General features: G+C 47.3%; 1 protein-coding gene across 2 annotated transcripts in view; it reads left to right on the forward strand.

The window, feature by feature from the left end:
- Window positions 1-21,577, forward strand: part of slc7a10b (solute carrier family 7 member 10b) — a 58,098-nt gene continuing 36,521 nt past the window's right edge. For both annotated transcript variants that reach the window (XM_041996303.1, XM_041996304.1), the window contains exon 1: window positions 1-351. In XM_041996303.1, the coding sequence (XP_041852237.1) occupies window positions 219-351 (133 nt within the window). In that variant the 5' untranslated portion in view covers window positions 1-218. The remainder of the gene's footprint in view (window positions 352-21,577) is intronic.

The following is a 21,577-nucleotide window of genomic DNA, read 5'->3' on the forward strand; positions in this document are numbered from 1 at the left end:
ATGGACGGAAGAAGCTTTGAAGGGTCCGGACGGTTCCTCCGGTGTCCCTGAACGCCTCATGGTGAGTCCTGGGTATTTAACATTCTACCCTGGACAGCGGTAGGTTGTTGCGCAAGCGCAGCCCATTCAATCTGCATGAATGCGGAGTGAGGAGAGGACAGGAGCTGTGGGAGGCCTGGGACGAACTTAGCGGACTGGACCGGACCGGGAAGGCGGACATGGATGGACAGAACGGCAGCAGCAGCATCTGCTCCTGGACGCAGCGCAAGAAAGAAGAGAAGAAGAAAATCCCCGACAGGGTTGCTCTGAAGAAGGAGATCGGGCTGCTGAGCGCGTGCACCATCATAATAGGTGAGGCTGGAAAACAAGAGAGCTGCTTTGGATCAGCTCTGGTCTTACTGCATCACTCTAGAAGTTTTACTCGGAGGCTGAAAACTGGTTCAGAGTTCAGAAAGGTAGAATAACATAACCGCTTCCAACATTAGTCATGAAAACAGGGCTGACCTCATGTTTATTCTGAGATCTGATCAAAGTTTCACCCTGAGACAGAAAAACAGTTTAGTTTTTTTTTTTTTTTAGTTTTTATACTTTATTGAGAAATCATGTTGACTGAAATAGAGTTTATGATGGAAGCAAATCATCGCATTTCATATCGTGGCATTACAGGTTGGCATCTATAGATTCCATAACTTTCATTATATCTTCATTTTTATACACACACACACACACACACACATTTATATAGATACAATTTTTAAGCAGATTAATCACAGCTTTCAAATTAATCATGATTAATCACCATTTGAAACTATGCCTGAAATTTGCCCATTTTTACTGCATCATATCAACAGAACGAGTCAATACTTACACATGTTTACTGTTAACTGACCTTCTCTTGGGTAAACGTCAGGTGTCCAATGGTCAGTAAATTCAGCATGTAAAGTAAATCATCTCTACCATGTTCTAGATCACAATGCAGAATTCATGCAGCATCATCTCACCAACCGTCTCCATGGTGATAAAACCAGCAGATGTGACGACTGAAGTTAAACAGCCGACACTGATGAAGAAACTGATAAACTGATGATCTGGATAAAAACAGCCTTTTCTTTTTATCATTGAAGAGTGTTTGTGCAGCAGTGATAAAAGTCCTACAGCAGCATCACCCAAAGTAAACACCTGCTGATAAAACACATCATTGGCTGCTTGTTTTACTAGTTTTTCGTCAGGTGATCACTTTAGTTAATAATAATCAGTTTAATATTTCATAAAATCAAAAACAAATATATCTCATTTTTGTCCCCCTTTCCCTGGTCAGTACCCCTGCCTGACCCCCTTCTAAACTTTTATAGACCCACCCCTGCATAGCTGAAGTATAAATCCTTTTTACCACCAGTCAACTACTTTATTACAGAGGAGAGCTCCCTGGTTTGTATCTCAGAACCTGTTAATAATTTCTCTCACTACATTCGTGACCCTAATTGATCAGACCTGCCTCTCCAACATCTGCACAGCAGCAATGATTTAGTAAAGACATTCCCTTGTTTCTGTGACAGTGACAAGGATCTGATAGACATGAGACTGATAAATGTTGCCTATTCGAGCAAGTGCATCCAAGAACAATACTTTTGGACAATACAATACAATACTTTTGTCTCCTTCTAAGCTGAACGATAAACAAATGCAGCAAGAGAGACATGCTAGCTAAAGAAAAGCCAACCAGCCGATCACCTTATATATATATATATATATATATATATATACAGAGATAGATAGATAGATAGATAGATAGATAGATAGATAGATAGATAGATAGATAGACAGACAGATGGGTGTTTTTGGGGTGGCGGATGGGACAACAGCTGGAATTATTGACAACTGTGTCTGATGTCTGGTGCGTGTTGCAATTTTGCGACTTTGGCTGTTAGGTTCATGGATGGATGGACGGATGTTTCGTTTCAGTGTTTTGCAACCTGTTTTTATTGTGTATTGGGTAGAAACAAGCTTTAGTTGCTCCAGGTTTATTTCCTGCTGTCTGCTGGACATAAAAAGTGACTCCAAACAGCAAGTGATGATGGACGGCTGGAATGTTTAACAGACATCTTTAAGTCTGGTATCGACACTATTATCATGGTTTCACTGAATGAATGAATGAATGAATGAATGAATCGAATATATGAATGTATTTATTGACTTTGTACATGTACAATGAAATTTGATGGCTTCCTTTTCAGTGCCACGAAGAAAAGAAAGAAAAAAGATAAACTATATACACATACAACATGCATACACACACATATACTGTATATATACATGAACACCATGTTGTTTTCCATGCACCACAGTTTCAACACCTCATCCCTGTAAGCACTCTCATCTCCTCCAGAGATGAGCCGCACCATGTTGTATCATCTGCAGAGTTTATGATGGAATTGTTTGGATGGGTGGGGGTACAGTCATGAGTGTAGAGTATGAAGAGAAATGGGCTGAATACACGATCCTGTGATGATCCAGTGCTGAGAGACTGAGAGGTGAGGAGAGGTGTTGACCCACCCTCACTCTGAAGATGATTTGTGAGGAAGTGCCTGATGCAGTTACAGATGGGTTGAGAGAAGCTCAAGTTCAGCAGTTTGGCGACCGGCTAGCTCGGATGAAAGTATTAAATGCTGCGCTAAAGTCAACGGAGAGCAGACTGACATAACTCCCCTGAGGCTCAAGGTGGGTCAGAGCTGAGTAGAGAGCTGTGTTAATGGCATCCTCTTTTTTTTTTTAACTTGTCCTGTCCAGCATCATAGCAGCAAAATGATAATCTGGTTGCTGTATCGTGCTGAATAAATTTGCTCTGCCAAAGGGAGGCCTATGGGTAAGGCTCCTCTTGATAATCTGATTCATTTATTTATTTATTTATTTATTTACTTTGAATCACAGAATCTATGTAATCTTGCTGGACCTGACCGGAGGGGACAGAAAAAGATGGAAAACAGCATAAGAGCAAAAGGGAAAGAAGAAAGGAGACAAAAAGCTCACAGACAGAAGGAAACGACCCTTCAATCCACACCATCACCAGACAACAAGCTGTTACACCTGTACATGAACACACCAGAAAATTTCCTACAACTTTTACAAAAGCAGAAACACACACACACACACAGAAAAAACAGGGCTGCCAGTCATTAAGAGTTTTTAAATAATAACCAAATCAAAAAGACATAACAGCAACCAGATACTAACTCACAGGAAAAAAAAAAAAAAAATAAAATAAAATAAAATAAAATAAATAATTATCACTTAGTATTAAAACCCACTAGACAACTCAGTGACTGTGTCAGCATGCAGAGCATGAGGAACAAGGAGTGATCAGGGATGAAGAGTGATGAGTGAGATCATGCTGTCACGAATGGCGGTGGAGGTGAGGACCCAAATGCAGGCAGGAGGCAGAACTGGTGCAGGTAAAAAGGTTTATTTCCCAGGAACACAAGACAGGCAACCATAGACGACGGGGATAAACTCCAGAGAACAAAAACCAAACATGACAAAATGAGGATCTGACAATGAATGACTGAAAACCGGGAGTACTTATACACAGAGGGAGTAACAAGACACAGGTGAAGTGGATGACTAATCAGACCAGGTGAACTAACGAGGCAGGAACAGAAAACCACAGGAACACAAGAGGGAAAACCAAGCATGACAAAACTGAAAACTAAAGCATGAACATAAGAACTACAAACCAAGAACATGACCAAACTAATCATGACAAAAACCAAAATCCTAAACAATCAAAACACCCACCAAAACCCAGAAACCGTGACAGAACCCCCCCCTCAAGGGCCGGATACCAGACGGCCCAACAAAGTCCACAAAAGAGAAAAACCCCAAGCAGGCCACCCAGGGTGGGCGGAGGGGGCCCGGAGGAGGGACCGACCAAAACAAGACAGGCCCCAGGACAAAGTTCAGGGGGAGCCACCTGGAGGCAGAACAGACGGCAGGATTAGGCCAGGAGGCCGGCCGGGGGGCCGGACGGACCGGGGCAGAACCTCCGGTGGATGGCCCGGAGGCCGTGCAGACAGCCGGATCAGTTCAGGCGGCCGGCCAGGGGGCCGGACGGACCGGGGCAGAACCTCCGGAGGACGACCCGGAGGCCGTGCAGACAGCAGGATCAGTTCAGGCGGCCGGCCAGGGGGCCGGACGGACCGGGGCAGAACCTCCGGAGGACGACCCGGAGGCCGTGCAGACAGCAGGATCAGTTCAGGCGGCCGGCCAGGGGGCCGGACGGACCGGGGCAGAACCTCCGGAGGACGACCCGGAGGCCGTGCAGACAGCAGGATCAGTTTCAGGCGGCCGGCCAGGGGGCCGGACGGACCGGGGCAGAACCTCCGGAGGACGACCCGGAGGCCGTGCAGACAGCAGGATCAGTTCAGGCGGCCGGCCAGGGGGCCGGACGGACCGGGGCAGAACCTCCGGAGGACGACCCGGAGGCTGTGCAGACAGCAGGCTCCGGTCAGGAGGCCGGCCAGGGGGCCGGACGGACCGGGGCAGAACCTCCGGAGGACGATCCGGAGGACGCACAGACAGGTTTCCAGGCAGACGGGCAGGCTTGGACTGGCGCTCTGGAGGACGGGCAGGCTTGGACTGGATCTCTGGAGGACGGGCAGGCTTGGACTGGATCTCTGGAGGACGGGCAGGCTTGGACTGGATCTCTGGAGGACGGGCAGGCTTGGACTGGATCTCTGGAGGACGGGCAGGCTTGGACTGGATCTCTGGAGGCAGACGGGCAGGCTTGGACTGGATCTCTGGAGGCAGACGGGCAGGCTTGGACTGGATCTCTGGAGGCAGACGGGCAGACTGGAGCTCTGGGTCGGGCACCAGTAGTGGGTAAGGGGCGTCTCGACCCGAGACCCCCTCGGAAACAGGAATCAGAAGAGAAGCATCACCACTGAAGACCCCCTCAGGAACAGGGACCAGAAGAGAGGCGTCACCACTGGAGACCCCCTCAGGGACAGGGACCAGAAGAGAGGCGTCACCACTGGAGACCCCCTCAGGGACAGGGACCAGAAGAGAGGCGTCACCACTGGAGACCCCCTCAGGGACAGGGACCAGGAGAGAGGCGTCACCACTGGAGACCCCCTCAGGGACAGGGACCAGAAGAGAGACGTCACCACTGGAGACCCCCTCAGGGACAGGGACCAGAAGAGGAGCGTCACAATCGTTGACCCCCTCAGGAACTGGGACCAGAAGAGAGGCGTCACAACCAGAGACCCCCTCAGGGACAGGAACCAGAAGAGGAGCGTCACAACCAGAGACCCCCTCAGGGACAGGAACCAGAAGAGACGGGCAGGACCTGGGCACCGGCATGGGACGCTGCAGAGCAGGGCAGGACCTCGGAGCTGGCGTCGGACGCTGCAGAGCAGGGCAGGACCTCGGAGCTGGCGTCGGACGCTGCAGAGCAGGGCAGGACCTCGGACCAGGTGTGGAGAGCTGGGGCGCTGGAGCAGACCTAGGAGCAGGCGTGGAGACCTGGGGCACTGGAACTGGAGGCGAAACTGGAGGCGTGGGCCTGGGAGCCCGTGACGACACCCGTGACCGTGGAGCTGATGGCGTCACTCGAGACGTGAAGCGATGAGCCGGCGTCGACCTCCGAGACCTGGCCTGCCCCAGTGGTTTTGGGCTAATCGCCAATCTGGTTCCCCAGAACGGCGACCACTCTGGATATTCCAGCGGCTCAGGCTCCGTGTCCAGTCCAAGGAGCATTCCCACCAGTTCATTTGACGTCATGTACTCGATGGGCTGCCGCCCCTGGTGCCTGGACGTCCTCCTCCTCCTGGACCTTGTGGGAGGAGGATCAGGAAACCACAGGTCTGGCTCCTCCACCGTTGGGAACCAGTCAGCAACCTCAGAACCGTAAACCGTAAACCAGAACCGAGATCCTGCTGGGGTCTCCTGCTGCTGCCTTCCTGGGCGGGCGAGTGGTCGTCTCTGTGGACCGGTCGGGATCTGTAGCCTACGGGGGGGCTGGTGGCCTGGGTCTCGGGTCCGCTGGCCTGACTCTGGCCTCTGTTCAAGTGAGGTGGCATCTGCATGATCACTCTGCATGGTCACTCCTTCCTGAACGTCTCCACACAGTCTTTGCGTCGCCATGTGGCCGAGTTCTCCAGCATATCCACACAGGTTTCTCTGCGCGTGTTCTTGAATACAGCAGTTTCACTTATATCTATTATCATATTTTTTTTTCTTTTTTTTTATTATTTCTGTTCTTATTATTATTATTACTCTTACTCTTATTATTATTACTACTACTATTATTATTATTACTATTATTGTGATTATTATTATTGTTACTATTATCAACTAGTTGTGTAATGACCTACTGGCCAGGATGATCTTAGCTATATATGTTGCAAGTAGTATGGATTACATGGTTTTCTGTATAATGTTTTAAGTCCCCACCCGCACTCCCCACACCCTTTCTGTCCCTCTCTCTCCCCTCCCTCTTCTCTCTACTTTCTTTTCTATCTCTCTCTCTCTCTGTCCCCTCCGGTCGAGTCCAGCATTAAGAGTCTGATTTAATAAAGTTTTTCATGTCATCAAGAGGGACTTTATACATGTAGTATAAATCCCTGCTTGATAGAGTAAAATTGCCCAGCACCAGACAGCAGCCAGACAATCATTCTGTTTGCAACGATGCTGGACAAGACAAGTTAAAAAAAAAAAGAAAATTTCCTACAACTTTTACAAAAGCAGAAACACACACACAGAAAAAACAGGGCTGCCAGTCATTAAGAGTTTTTAAATAATAACCAAATCAAAAAGACATAACAGCAACCAGATACTAACTCACAGGAAAAAATAAAATAAAATAAAATAAAATAAAATAAAATAAATAATTATCACTTAGTATTAAAACCCACTAGACAACTCAGTGACTGTGTCAGCATGCAGAGCATGAGGAACAAGGAGTGATCAGTGATGAAGAGTGGTGAGTGAGATCATGCACATGCGACCACGCCTCCACGGAGGCCAGAGGCAGACCAGGGCCAGAGACCTGGGCCCCCAGCAGCAGACCCGGAGCACCAACCCAAGCTACCCCACCACGAAGATGACTCCAGCCCCACCCGAAGGGCGGCAGAGGAGAGCCCCAGCAAGAGCCCCCCATGGTCCCGGGGCACAGGCCCCAGTGGGCCAAGATCAGCAGCCGCCCAAGGCAGCCCAAGCGAAGGGCCCAGAGCCCCAGGAGTCTTGAGGCGGCCGCCCCACCCCCCAAAGGCAGAGGGCCCGCAACATGCCTAGGAGGACCAGGCCCCCCCAGACAGCCACCCGGCGCAGGCCAGCACACACCCCAATGTTCCAGCCGCACACACTGGGAACCAGGGTGCTATCGGCTCCCTCCCCCCACTCCCCACCTACTCCAATCTGCACCCCATATCCACAATTTTCCTGCGGCTTCTTCCGGGTTGTGGGCGTGGCCAAAATTTGTGGGCGAAACTTCCGGTTTGAAGCCGCTGTCGCTTGGCAACCGGCGTATTTACTTTACAGTATTATATTTTTAATGGTTCATGATCTTCACTTAAGACATGATGACAACTGTACCGCGACCCGGACGTCACTCCGTGGCTCTTCTGATCCCAGGTGCTGTATGTCAATCTCTCCAAATGATCACTCTTAACTCGCCATTATAGATCACTGACAGTAGAACACACTGCTCGTCTCACCACAGCCTCTACACCTAGATCAATGTATTTTTTTTTTCTGTTTTGTTTTTATATTTCACACAAATACTTTTCTCACTTTTCACTATCTTTCACGCTTTCACTGTTAATTGTAATCCAGCTCGTAATATCAGCAGCGCACGCGGCCGGTCGAAAAACCGTCAGGACGCACAGCCGCACCATACATGATAAATATAAACACTCGCGTTTTATGTATGAGAGAACACGCATTAAGGTACATATACGGACATTTAACATACGGACAAACGCGCGCAATCAGGCTGCATGCAAACACGCGCGAACACGCAAGAGGGGCGCACAAAGACACACGCGTCAGTAACACGCATGAAGCATTAAACCGTTCACAATAACCATGTTAAAAATCGTCTGTTGGAATGTACATGGAGCCGGTTCCAGGGAGAAGAGGTTGAAGATCTTTAATAAATTACAGGAGCTGCAGGCTGACATTGTCTTACTACAAGAGACTCATTTAACAAACTCAACCATAGACCTTCTTCAAACAGCTCAGTTTCCTCATGTTTACTCAGCCTGTTATAATTCTAGGCAAAGAGGAGTAGCTACTCTTATTAATAAGAGACTAAATTTTGACATAGATAGCACAGTAGCGGATCCGGAAGGCAGATTTCTGATAACTTTATTATCTATTTGTAATATCAAATTATGTATTACCAATGTGTACGGCCCCAATGCAGATGATCCCTCCTTTTTCCACTCCCTGTTTGCTACACTCCAGAATTATTCAGATAACAGAATAGTGCTAGCTGGTGATTTTAATGTAGTCTTGACTGAACAAGATCGCTGCAGCACATCAGGTAGTCATCGAGTCTGGCAGTCGTCAGAAACTATCAAACAGTACATGAAGGATTTTGGTCTTTGCGATGCTTGGCGCTCTCACCATCCTAAACTAAGAGAATACACCTTCTTCTCTTCAGTTCACCACTCCTTCTCTAGAATAGATTATATATTAAATAGTAACTCACTAATGGGCGACATTTCAGAGACTCAGATACATCCAATCAGCATTAGCGATCACGCACCAGTTTCATTCACTCTGAGAAACAAAAATAATAAACCGATTGGTAAAAGCTGGAGATTCAACACCTCTTTATTGAAAGATCCTGAGTTCATTGATTATTTTAAAAAAGAATGGTCAATTTATATAGAAAAAAATGACATGCCTGAAACTTCAGCGTGTCTCCTATGGGAAGCAGGAAAAGCAGTAATGCGAGGGAAAATAATTTCCTTCTCCTCACATAAGAAGAAGAAGGAAACAGCAAGAGTTTTAGAATTAGAACTCAGGATTAAATCATTGGAGGAGGCTTACCGCATTTCCCCCGAAGAGCACACAATGAATAATATAAGGAAAACTAAATTGCAGCTTAAAGAAATTATAGATAAAAAAACACAGTTTTTAGTGCAAAGACTTCGCTTGGAGAACTTTGAACACAGTAACAAATCTGGAAAGTTTTTAGCAAATCAACTAAAAACAAACAAGGAGAAAACAACAATCTCCTCTGTTAAAGATCAAGGCGGAAACATCAGCCATGACCCAGACAAGATAAATGACACGTTTAGAAGCTTCTATAAAACATTATATGAATCACAGATTAATCCAACAGATGAACATATTGAACAATTTTTAAACAACATTAATCTACCAAAACTAAAAAATGAAAATAAAATAAATTTAGATGCACCTATTACTGTAGATGAACTCCACGAAGCTCTCCAACATATGCCCAACAATAAAGCCCCGGGTCCAGATGGTTACTCAGCAGAATTTTACAAGGAATTCTGGACAACGCTAGCTCCTACATTTTATAATATGTTGTTAGAAATACAGGAAAAACAAAAAATACCGCAAAATATGAACTTAGCTAATATAACACTATTGCTAAAACCAGGCAAAGACCCCACACTTCCATCCAGTTACCGTCCCATATCTTTAATAAATGTAGACCTGAAAATAATTAGTAAAGCTCTTGCCAGAAGGATAGAAAAAATAACCCCTCTTATAATACATCCGGACCAGACAGGTTTTATAAAAGGTCGACATTCATCTACTAACACACGTAGACTAATTAACCTCATTGATTACTCTACTTTACATAATCTAGAATCCACAATCATTTCTCTAGATGCAGAAAAAGCCTTCGACAGGGTAAACTGGAAGTTTCTATTTGCAACACTAGACAAATTTGGGTTTGGACCTTCTTTCATAGAGTGGATTAAAATATTATATAATAACCCAAATGCATGTGTGAAAACCAACGATCAAACTTCTCCAAGCTTCCGCTTACAGAGAGGCACCAGACAGGGCTGTCCACTCTCCCCCTCACTTTTTGCCATTTTCATAGAGCCGTTAGCAGCTGCTATTAGACAAAATATAGAAATTAAAGGAATCCAGGGCAAAAATATAGAACATAAAATAAGTCTTTATGCAGATGATGTATTACTCTTCCTTCAGAACTCACAAACATCACTCTCTCAGACAATCACGGTTATTAATAAGTTCTCATCAATATCTGATTATTCTATTAACTGGTCTAAGACTACAGCCATGTCCATCAACTGTGACCTACAAAACATCCCTAATATCAAAATACAGACAGGAAACATTAGATATTTAGGTATAAATATTTCCCCCAGATTATCAGATTTAACAAAATTAAACTATGTTCAGCTACTAAAAACAATAGAAGATGATCTCTTACGGTGGAGGCGCTTACCCATCTCAATAATGGGGAGAGTTGCCACCATTAAGATGATGATCCTACCTAAAGTTAATTATTTATTTTCAATGATACCCACTAAACCCTCCACCAGTTGGTTTAAAATCTCTGGACTCTTTCATATCCAAGTTTCTTTGGAAAAACAAGCCGTCACGTATCAGTCTTAAAACCTTACAGCAGACTAAAGATAGAGGAGGACTGGACCTACCAAACTTTAATAACTACTTTATAGCTAACAGGCTGCAGTACATCTCCAAGTGGCTCAAACCCAGTTATCTGGATGAGCCGTGGCTAGATGTGGAGCAGGCTTTGTGTGAGGACTTAGTCATCTCTGACCTGCCGTTCATCAGCTCAACCATTAAACCATATAAGTGCTTTAAAAGCCTTAACATCCGTTTTTCCTTAATGGCTTGGTGGGAATTCTGTAAGATAACCAGATCTTCCCTCTTTCCATGTAGACTTACACCCATCTGGAACAACCCTGACATCCTGCAGAACAAAAAGATGATAAACTTCACTCAATGGAAGACTAAAGGAATACAACAGTTAGGACAGATAATAGAAAATGGAAACTTTGTATCTTTCAACACAATTGTCTCACAGTATGGAATCAACAGCAATAAATTCTTAGAGTACCACCAACTAAAATCAATTATATGTAAGAAGTATACCCCTGTACAGTTAGACTTGCAGCTTCCTGTCAGAATAGCAGAATTCCTGAATCATAATACTCCAAAATTATTATCAAAAATATATAGATTACTTGCAAAGCTAGAAGACAGGATATCTCTCCCGACTTCAAAATGGGAAGATGATTTATCTAATAACTTTGATCAGAAAAGATGGTCGCAAATATGTTTAAACACGTTTAAAATGACTCAGAATTCAAATATACAACTAATACAATTCAAAATTCTCCATAGAACTCATTATACAGGACACAGGATGTTCAGGATGGGCCTTTCACCATCAGATATCTGCCCACACTGCTCTGAGAACACCTCTGATAGCTACATCCATGCGCTGTGGTCCTGCACACCTGTCCAAAGGTTCTGGATTAAGGTGTGTGAAGATCTCTCAAAATGGTTTAAAACTAGTTTTCCTGCAAACCCCACACTTTGCCTACTGGGCGACCTGGGTGACACCAACATAGGAATACACTCCATAAACTTGGTCCTCGCAGTCTTATGCATCGCAAAGAAAACTATTCTTGTGAACTGGAAAGATAAGAATAATTTGTCTATCCAGCAGTTTAGAAATCTCCTGTTAGATCACATCAGCATTGAGACAATGTCTGCCTCCTCCAGGAACCAGTCAGATGACTTTCATTCCCTCTGGTCCCCTGTGACTGGCTACATCACTTAATGTAGGTGGAGGATTGCGGCTTCGCTGGGATGGGGGCGGATGTGGGTGGGGGGTCCCTGGTGGCTTCAGGTCTCCGGTTGTCTCCTGGGTGGGGATCTAGGCTGCTCCGCTGCTGGGTCGGCTGGGGGTTCCGGTCTGGGCGGGCGGCATTGGGTGGGCCCCGGGGTGGGGCTGCCTCGTGGCGGTGGGGGGTGGCTGCCGGGGTGCCTGGGTCGGTGTCCGTCGGCCCCTGGCCGGGTGGCCGGTCGGGCCCGGGGTGGGCCGGGTGGGGGCCCCGGGCTCTGGGGCGTCGGGTCTCCCCCCGCTCCTGGGGGTGGGGGGTCTGCCGCTGCTGGGGGGGGCTGGGCCCTGGTGCTTGGTCGCAGCCCCGGAACCTGGGTGGGGGTGTGTTTGTGTGTGGGTGTGTGTGTGTGTGTGTCTGTGGGTATGCTGGTGTGTGGGTGGGTGTAGAGGGACGTGTGTGCCGTATGTGTGTGTGGGTGTGTATGAAGGTCTGGGTGTGTGCGTGTATGTGTGTGTGTGTGAGTAGTGTGCGGGTGTGTGTGTGGAGGTCTATGTGGGATGTGGGTGTGTGTGAAGGTATGTATATATGAGTGTGTGCACGTGGAGGTCGAGGTGTGTGTGGAGGAGTGAAGGAGTGGGTGGAGGCGTGAGTATGTATGGAGGTGCTTGTGTGTATATGCAGGTATGTATGTGAGTGTGTGTGTAGTGGTGTATGTGTATGGAGGGGTATGAGAGTGTGTGTGTATGTGGGCACCGGTGTGTGTGTTTATAGGTATGTGCGTGACGTGTGTGTGTGGAGGTATGTGCACGTATTGAGGTGTTGGTATATAGAGGTGTGTGAGAGTGTGTGTGAGTGGCTGGGGAGAAAAAAAAAAAAAAAAAAAAAAAAAGGGAGTGTGTGCGTTTGCAGGGGGTTAGGACGTGTCCTCTGGGGGGCGCCCTGGCTGGGTGTTGGGGGCGGGGGCCTGGGGTTCCCTTCCTTCGCCTCGCCCCCCTCCCACTCAGAAAGAGGAAAGTGGCCCCTTGGGCTGGTGGCTGGCCCCTGGGGGGGTTCGTGGCGTGCCTGGCTTGGGGTGCCTGCTCTGGGCCTGTGACGCCCTTCGGGGCCGGCGGGGGACGGGGGCGCCCTAAGCCACTGGCGGGTCGTCTTCCAGGGGGGAGGCTTACCCCCCTCTGGACCTACATCTCCTGACCCCTCCCCTCCCCACTCTTCACTACATACACAGGTAGGGCCGTGGGGGGTGTGCTTGTTGCGCTGGGCGGGGCAGGGGGGGTCATCATAGTGGCCCCGTTGCTTCGCCGAGCGGCAGCATGCCTCCCAGCTTTTAATTCCACTTAGTCACTGAGCACAAATAACATTTGCAACATACAAACACGTTTTGGGGGGTGGAACATGCGAGGTCAGGTGGGTGGGACTGCTCAGGTGGCCCCACCCCCTCCTCAATGCAGTTACTGCCCCCCAATTTTAACCCTCTTTTTTTAATTGCAAACAGCACATAATATATTCCCTCACTAGTGGGGGAGGGAGGGGCGATGGGGTCTTCAAGCGCCCCTGTCTCCATGGATGGCCCGGGGGCGGGGTGGGCCGGGTGGCCTGTCGCGTTGGCCCGGGGCGTGGGCGGGCTGTCCCGGGGGGTTTGGCTGCTGGCCCTGGGGGGAAGGTGCTGTTTTGGGGGTGGGGAGTGGGGGACTGGGGCGGGGTGGGGGGGGTGGGGGCCTGGCTCGTGTCTCCTCGCCTCCTGGCTGGGGCTGTCCCCCCGCGGCGTGGGGTGGCGGGAGGATGGTGGTGGGGGGATGGTGTTTGTTTGTGTGTGTGTGTGTATGTGGGGGGGGGGGGGGGGGGGGGGGAGTGGTGTGTGGGTGGGGGGATGGGTGGTGGAGGGATGGTGTGTGTGTGTGGGAGGGTGGGGTGTGTGGAGGTGGATGTGTGGTGTGTGGGAGGGGGGGTGGTGTGGGTGTGGGAGGATGAATGGTGGAGGGATGATGTATGTGGGGGAGGATGGGGTATGTGTGGGAGAATGTATGGTGCAGGGAGGGGGAGTGTGTGGGAGGATGGATGGTGGAAGAATGGTGTGTGTGCAGGAGGATGGATGGTGTATGGGAGGGAGGATGGTGTGTGTGTGGGGGAGTGGTGTATGTTTGGGAGAGTGGGTGATGGAGGGGTGGTGTGTGTGTGTGTGGGAGGATGGGGTACGTGAAGGTGGATGTTTGGTGTAGGAGAGGGAGGACGGTGTATGTGTAGGAGAATGATGTATGTGTGGGAGGATGGGTAGTGGAAGGATGGTGTGGGTGTGTGTGTGTGGGAGGTGTGAAGGTGGAGGATGGTGTATGTGTGGGAGGATGAGTGGTGGAGGGATGATGTGTGTGTGGGAGGATGGGGTAGGTGTGGGAGAGTGTATGGTGGAAGGATGGTGAGTGTGTGGGAGGATGGATGGTGGAAGGATGGTGTGTGTGTGGAAGGATGGATGGTGGAAGGATGGTGTGTGTGTGTGGGAGGACAGAGTATGTAAGGGTTGGATGGTGTATGTGTGGGAGGATGAATGGAGGAGTGGAAGGAGAGTGTGTGTGTTTGTGTGTGTTGGTCTGGGGGGGGGGGCAGGACTGGTTCTCGGGGTGTGCGGCTGGGCGCTGGGGTGTGGGGCTGGCCTCTGGCGGTGGCCGTCTGGGCGGGCCGGGTCCCCCCGGGTGGCGTGCTGGCCCTTGGCCTGTGGGGGTGGGGGGTGTCCCTGCGCTCCTGGGCCCGGGCCCTCTGCCCCGTCTGTCCCGGGCGGCCGGTGCCCGGGGGGGTCGGGGACTGCTGGCCTCGGCCTGCCGGGGCCGGTGCCCTGTGTCCGCGGGGCGGCTCCTGCTGGGGTCTCCTGCTGCTGCCTTCCTGGGCGGGCGAGTGGTCGTCTCTGTGGACCGGTCGGGATCTGTAGCCTACGGGGGGGCTGGTGGCCTGGGTCTCGGGACCGCTGGCCTGACTCTGGCCTCTGTTCAAGTGAGGTGGCATCTGCATGATCACTCTGCATGGTCACTCCTTCCTGAACGTCTCCACACAGTCTTTGCGTCGCCATGTGGCCGAGTTCTCCAGCATATCCACACAGGTTTCTCTGCGCGTGTTCTTGAATACAGCAGTTTCACTTATATCTATTATCATATTTTTTTTTCTTTTTTTTTATTATTTCTGTTCTTATTATTATTATTACTCTTACTCTTATTATTATTACTACTACTATTATTATTATTACTATTATTGTGATTATTATTATTGTTACTATTATCAACTAGTTGTGTAATGACCTACTGGCCAGGATGATCTTAGCTATATATGTTGCAAGTAGTATGGATTACATGGTTTTCTGTATAATGTTTTAAGTCCCCACCCGCACTCCCCACACCCTTTCTGTCCCTCTCTCTCCCCTCCCTCTTCTCTCTACTTTCTTTTCTATCTCTCTCTCTCTCTGTCCCCTCCGGTCGAGTCCAGCATTAAGAGTCTGATTTAATAAAGTTTTTCATGTCATCAAGAGGGACTTTATACATGTAGTATAAATCCCTGCTTGATAGAGTAAAATTGCCCAGCACCAGACAGCAGCCAGACAATCATTCTGTTTGCAACGATGCTGGACAAGACAAGTTAAAAAAAAAAAAAAAAAAAAAAAAAAAAAGAAAATTTCCTACAACTTTTACAAAAGCAGAAACACACACACAGAAAAAACAGGGCTGCCAGTCATTAAGAGTTTTTAAATAATAACCAAATCAAAAAGACATAACAGCAACCAGATACTAACTCACAGGAAAAAATAAAATAAAATAAAATAAAATAAATAATTATCACTTAGTATTAAAACCCACTAGACAACTCAGTGACTGTGTCAGCATGCAGAGCATGAGGAACAAGGAGTGATCAGTGATGAAGAGTGGTGAGTGAGATCATGCACATGCGACCACGCCTCCACGGAGGCCAGAGGCAGACCAGGGCCAGAGACCTGGGCCCCCAGCAGCAGACCCGGAGCACCAACCCAAGCTACCCCACCACGAAGATGACTCCAGCCCCACCCGAAGGGCGGCAGAGGAGAGCCCCAGCAAGAGCCCCCCATGGTCCCGGGGCACAGGCCCCAGTGGGCCAAGATCAGCAGCCGCCCAAGGCAGCCCAAGCGAAGGGCCCAGAGCCCCAGGAGTCTTGAGGCGGCCGCCCCACCCCCCAAAGGCAGAGGGCCCGCAACATGCCTAGGAGGACCAGGCCCCCCCAGACAGCCACCCGGCGCAGGCCAGCACACACCCCAATGTTCCAGCCGCACACACTGGGAACCAGGGTGCTATCGGCTCCCTCCCCCCACTCCCCACCTACTCCAATCTGCACCCCATATCCACAATTTTCCTGCGGCTTCTTCCGGGTTGTGGGCGTGGCCAAAATTTGTGGGCGAAACTTCCGGTTTGAAGCCGCTGTCGCTTGGCAACCGGCGTATTTACTTTACAGTATTATATTTTTAATGGTTCATGATCTTCACTTAAGACATGATGGCGAGATGGGAGCACAGTAAAACAGTGATCAGAAGAGGCGATATATCGTTGCCCATTCCCTCCTCAATTACGGATTGGGAGGATGAGGTAAAGAAGTGGCCGAGAATAACTTATGCTAACATCTTTAGCTACGTAATCAACGCAACGGATTGCGATGGTGAAGCTATGCAAAATATGAAGAGTGCCGAAGCATACCAGTACCTCCACAGCAATAAAGTAGGGCCCGTGTTGATTAGTTGTGTTGGAGAAGACCTGGTGTACCTTAAAGCCAGCGTTGAGCCCAGTCAAGCCCTGACTGTGTCGCACCACCAGGCTTGGGTTTTGGCGGAGCTGTCAGGTGAAATTCAGACAGCGGGTTGTACCTGCATTGCAGGTGCTGGGCGCTCCTGCAGCCACGCTGCTGCCATCATGTTGAAGGTTAGTCCAGTGTACAGTACAGGTCATCACAGGGTTCCTACGCATGTTGTAAACTTTGCAAAAAATAAAAATAGAATATCCTCAACAGCGATCCCGTCCCATTGTGATTTGCTGATGAGAACCAATGCCAACTACGTCACATGCGCACAATAGAAAAAAATCGATCACAGACTTCATCATCAAAGCTTTGTTGTTGTTTTTGATATTGATTTTCTACATTTTTAGGTGTGGAAAATGGAAACATTTGTATGGAAATATTTATCTTAATACTTATCTAGGTTTTTCCTCATCTGAAGTTACTTGGTTGATTATTTTGTATATAGTTACAATCTCCTAGAATTATTTCGGGACCCAACAGCAGTATATTCATATTATTGAAACCAAATGATTACATAAGTTATTTACCTGGTACACATCTATTAACCCATGGCATAAAGTATTTTAATTGTTTTACCAACAAGTATGGAAATTATGATCTGCAACCACGCACAGCACACGATGTTCCTGAACTCCGGGACATTTCGTTATTTCTCACTTTCTAACAATCGACCGCTAACTTTAGCCCGTAGCTCCCGCCGACCAACTCGAATCTCCCCAGCTAAACAACCGCTACTTCCGGTTGCGACGGAAGTTTCGCCCATAACTGTTGATAATGGCGCCCCCTATGAACCGCTTCAGGAAAATTGTGGATAACCCCACACTCACACCCTCCCCCGCGCCGCACCCACAATCACTCACCACCACACAGTCATGCCACACACAACCCACCCACCATGCGCCATGATGGACACCCCAGGCGGACCAGCGAACAGCGAGCCCCATGCCCCAAACCCCCACTCCCCCCGGCCCACCACCCCCAGGCCTCCTCCATGTGTATTTGCTATTTAAAGTTATGTATGCTACTATTTCCCTACTATCCTCACAAAACCAGCACCAACTCAGCTGCTCCTTTGCCCCACCGAACATCAAAACGTCTTCTTGCCTTTATTCCTGCCGCAGACACGATTATTTTTGCTCTGTTCAGACAGACGTAACACTTTCTGCTCACCTGCTCACTTTCACCACTCCTCATTGGATCCATTTAGGCTTTTTTGATTGGTGGAAAGTGATAAATAATGGTGTTATTATGGATCACTCTTGGGTTTACCGTATAGATTTTCTTAATAAACACTAGATTCTGCAGCTGGATTCTACACCTCCTGGACGGGATATATATGCCTGAAAAACTTATGTAGATCAGCTAAGATAAACTATCCATCCCAGTTTACCCCACAGAGTTTTAAGGGTTAAATAATTCTTTAAGGACATTAACAAAACAACAACAGACTCATTTGTGTGATTCCTGTTAAATGGTTTGTTTGGTTCAAATCAGAGGATTAATGGCTGTGTTGAACTCATCTTCGATCATTCAGAGCAGGGTGGACTTTTAGGAAGGGAGTTTCAGAGATGGACAAACTTGACCAGGCGTCAGCTTCTGTCCGAGATCTTTGTTGTGTCATATGTGAAAGTTCATCTAGAGAACAGAGTTTGAACCAGCTGCTGATGTACCCATAGTCACCAAGGAAGGCAGTAACACGGGCTAAATGAGTCCATCTACTTTTTTTACATAGAACTCTCCACAGTACCCAGCATTGCTCTGAGTGTCAGGACGAGCTGATGCAGGGCTGGACTACTTCTGTTTGGCATGATGGAGGAGGAACAGAGTCTTTTTGTTCGCCAATATGTGAAAAAAGCTGTGGACTGATCTGACTGTGTTGGCAGAGATCTGGCACTGTCTGGATTCAGCAACCATACTGATGACCACTACAGGAGATGGTTCTGATCCACCATCTTTGGAGGAGGAGGGATTGATTAGGGTTAGTTCAGTGAACTGGTGATGATCAGCCTGATCAGGGATAAATGGAATAAAATGATGGAGTTGGTGAATCTACATCACAAGGGTTGAGTTCAGTCCAATAACCCAATGAGCAGGTTTGTGAGACACCACTCTTAAAGGTTTGTGTCCGGCAACATATCTTTGGAGATTGACCTGGATCTCCATCTTGGTGGTGGTCTAATCTTTATCCAAACATGAAAACACATCACACAGTGATCTTTGACAGAGGGTGAAGATGGTTCCTGCTCTTGTTTCAGTGTGTCAGTGAGTGTGTTGTTACTGGTTCTGTTTCCACTGTCGATTCGGGGGACACTACAGTTACACACTTATGGGCGGGAGGTGAGCCTGACGCTGTCGTCTATCCTGGGCCCCGTTTCAGAAAGCGGGTTTAGTGAAAACTCTGAGCTGGTCAACCCAGAGTTGTGCTTTAAACTCAGTTTGTTTAACCCGCTTTATGAAACGGGGCCCCGGTGAGTGGAATTCACACGTTAAACAGCAGGTGATTGGCACATTAAATGATATAAAACTAGCTAACTAAAGTGGTGGTTTCGTACTGCTGTTCTCTCTCTCTCTCTCTGTGTGTGTGTGTGTGTGTGTGTGTGTGTGTGTGTGTGTGTGTGTGTGTGTGTGCACGTAGAAGAGATTTTGACCTGGCCGGTCTTGTGGACTGAGAGTCGGGTAGGGGAATATAAAAACAGGCATCTTTGGTCCGAGTGGAGAACGGAAATTTAGGTAAATGTTGAACATTTAAAGCTGGTAGAAACTTTTTAAATGTACGAAGTTAACACTGTATTAGCATGTTATTATGGTTAAATAAAAATGAAGACAATTCAGTCATCTTAAATGCCCATTAATAAGGACACGTTGTACACCATCAAATAAATAACTTATGTGTGTTACGTGTAGTTGTCTCATTATTCAAGCTATTCCAGGAGTGGAATGTTTGCCTCTATATTTTTTCATGAATTTTTATTTATTGAAAATGGATTTGTCTTGTTCTGACAGTGGCTGTTCAGTGGTTTAATTAAAGTGCAGCTGTTAATCAAGTCACATCAAACTTCCTTTATAAAGAGTTTTTCTTGCCAAAGGCAACACAAAGTGTTTTACATGATGAAAAAAATGTATACATATTAAAGTAAAACAAGCCTTCACACATTATATGACATAGCAATTTAAAAACACACCCATCATTGTCTCTCACAGTCACACAGACGTCCACATACATGCACAAACAGAGCCGTCCCCCCTCCGTACATTATACACAAACATGAACTCCACAGTTTCTGTTACTTAGTACAAAAATAATAAAAGTAATAAACATCTGGCTTGACGCCGCTGTGAGGAAACGATATCTTGGGGATCCGATCACACCAAGAGCCAGCCCACCCATTTCCACAGAGGCCAGCACAGCAACCACCCAGATCAGGGCGGACCAGAGTCCACATCACAGCTGTAGGACTGCAGTGCAAGACCCCCAGTCTCTGGGACATGGGCGATCACCACGGCAACAACCCCCAGTCCAAGCAGGCAAAGCTCCAGGGGCGAAGGGTCCCCACGAGGAAAGGAATGGCTGTTATACATCTTGTGTTGTTTACATTTAGATAACACAGAACCAGTCTTTCATGATCTCAGTTATGTGTGGATGCAAACTTTAATAATTACTGTGGTGCTCATTAGCAAAATATACATTAATGAGCAGCTGCTGCTTTGGGAAGGGTGCTGGGGGACAGATGTTACACCAGGACATGATGTATGAGGGTGGAGGGGGATTAGAGTATACCCACTAGAATAAACTAGACTACACCACTGGGAAAAACTCACGTCTTTCCCCAAGAAAGGAATACCAGGCTTCCGAAGAAGAAAAGTAAAAGAGAAAAGAGATAACATAAGTAAGAAGCAGAGTCGACTTCAGTGTTTTTATCATTATTTTTCTGATGTTTTTCACATATGAAAAATATCAATTTTGCTTAATTTTGGTCTGATGATCTTGTTGTCTGGACTGCTGATACAATAGCTACATTTACATGGACCACCTTTAACCTGTTTGAACGTCCAGTCAGAATTAAAATGTGTCATGTGAGCATGTCGCCTCGATCAGAAAGAATTTTCAATCCAATAGAGAGCGTGGTTCCAGCCTTTTCACGATCGGATCAGAAGGAAAACAGAACGGGACTGTGGCCAATATGTTTTTCTTAGAAACTGAAAGAGTTAAGGATTATTGAGCATTTTGACACATTAAATCTGTCCGTTGTGTAAGTACAACTGATTGGATCAATTTATCCAGCGTCCATGTAAACGCCTCTGATCAAATGATGAAATATTTGTCCATGTAAACACAGCTATTGTTTCTTGTTCTCATGTCTGTTATGTGGTGTAGATGTGAGTAAAATGAACTGACCTTTGGGATTGATGAAGTTGTATCTTTGAGAGAGAGAAGAGAGCAAGGAGGATGGAGTGAATAAAAAAAGAGGGGAAACGAAAACAAGATGGACAGAAAGATGTAATAATGCTGTTTAACCTTTTACTGCTGAGGATTCAATAATGAAGCAGTCTGAATTAAACCGTATACTTAAATAATGTTTGTGTGTGTGTGTGTTTGTGTGTGCTTGTGTGCCTACTTTGTTTTAAGTGCCTGAATCAAATTGTACTTTTTGTTGGTTTTATTTAGTATTTATTGTAATGTGTTGTCCTGTGTAAACTTTGATTTACGTTTATGTTGACGCTGCCATGTTGGCCAGGGAGCAACTGATCTCAGGCATCTGCCTGGTAAGAGGCATGAGAGCAGCAATGTCCACTTTAGAGCTTCTGCTAATTTCTCCATTTCAAGCAAACCACACCAACAATGTGTCATGAAAGCCGAGACTCTGCTGGTCCCAGAGACGTCTGTCTCTTCACTGTGGGACAAAAACTCTGGGAGCTAACAGCCAAAATTATAAATCATATACTTTTGCTGT

The sequence above is a fragment of the Melanotaenia boesemani genome, chromosome 10 (assembly GCF_017639745.1).
Source record: "Melanotaenia boesemani isolate fMelBoe1 chromosome 10, fMelBoe1.pri, whole genome shotgun sequence".
NCBI classification, from domain to species: Eukaryota; Metazoa; Chordata; class Actinopteri; order Atheriniformes; family Melanotaeniidae; genus Melanotaenia; species Melanotaenia boesemani.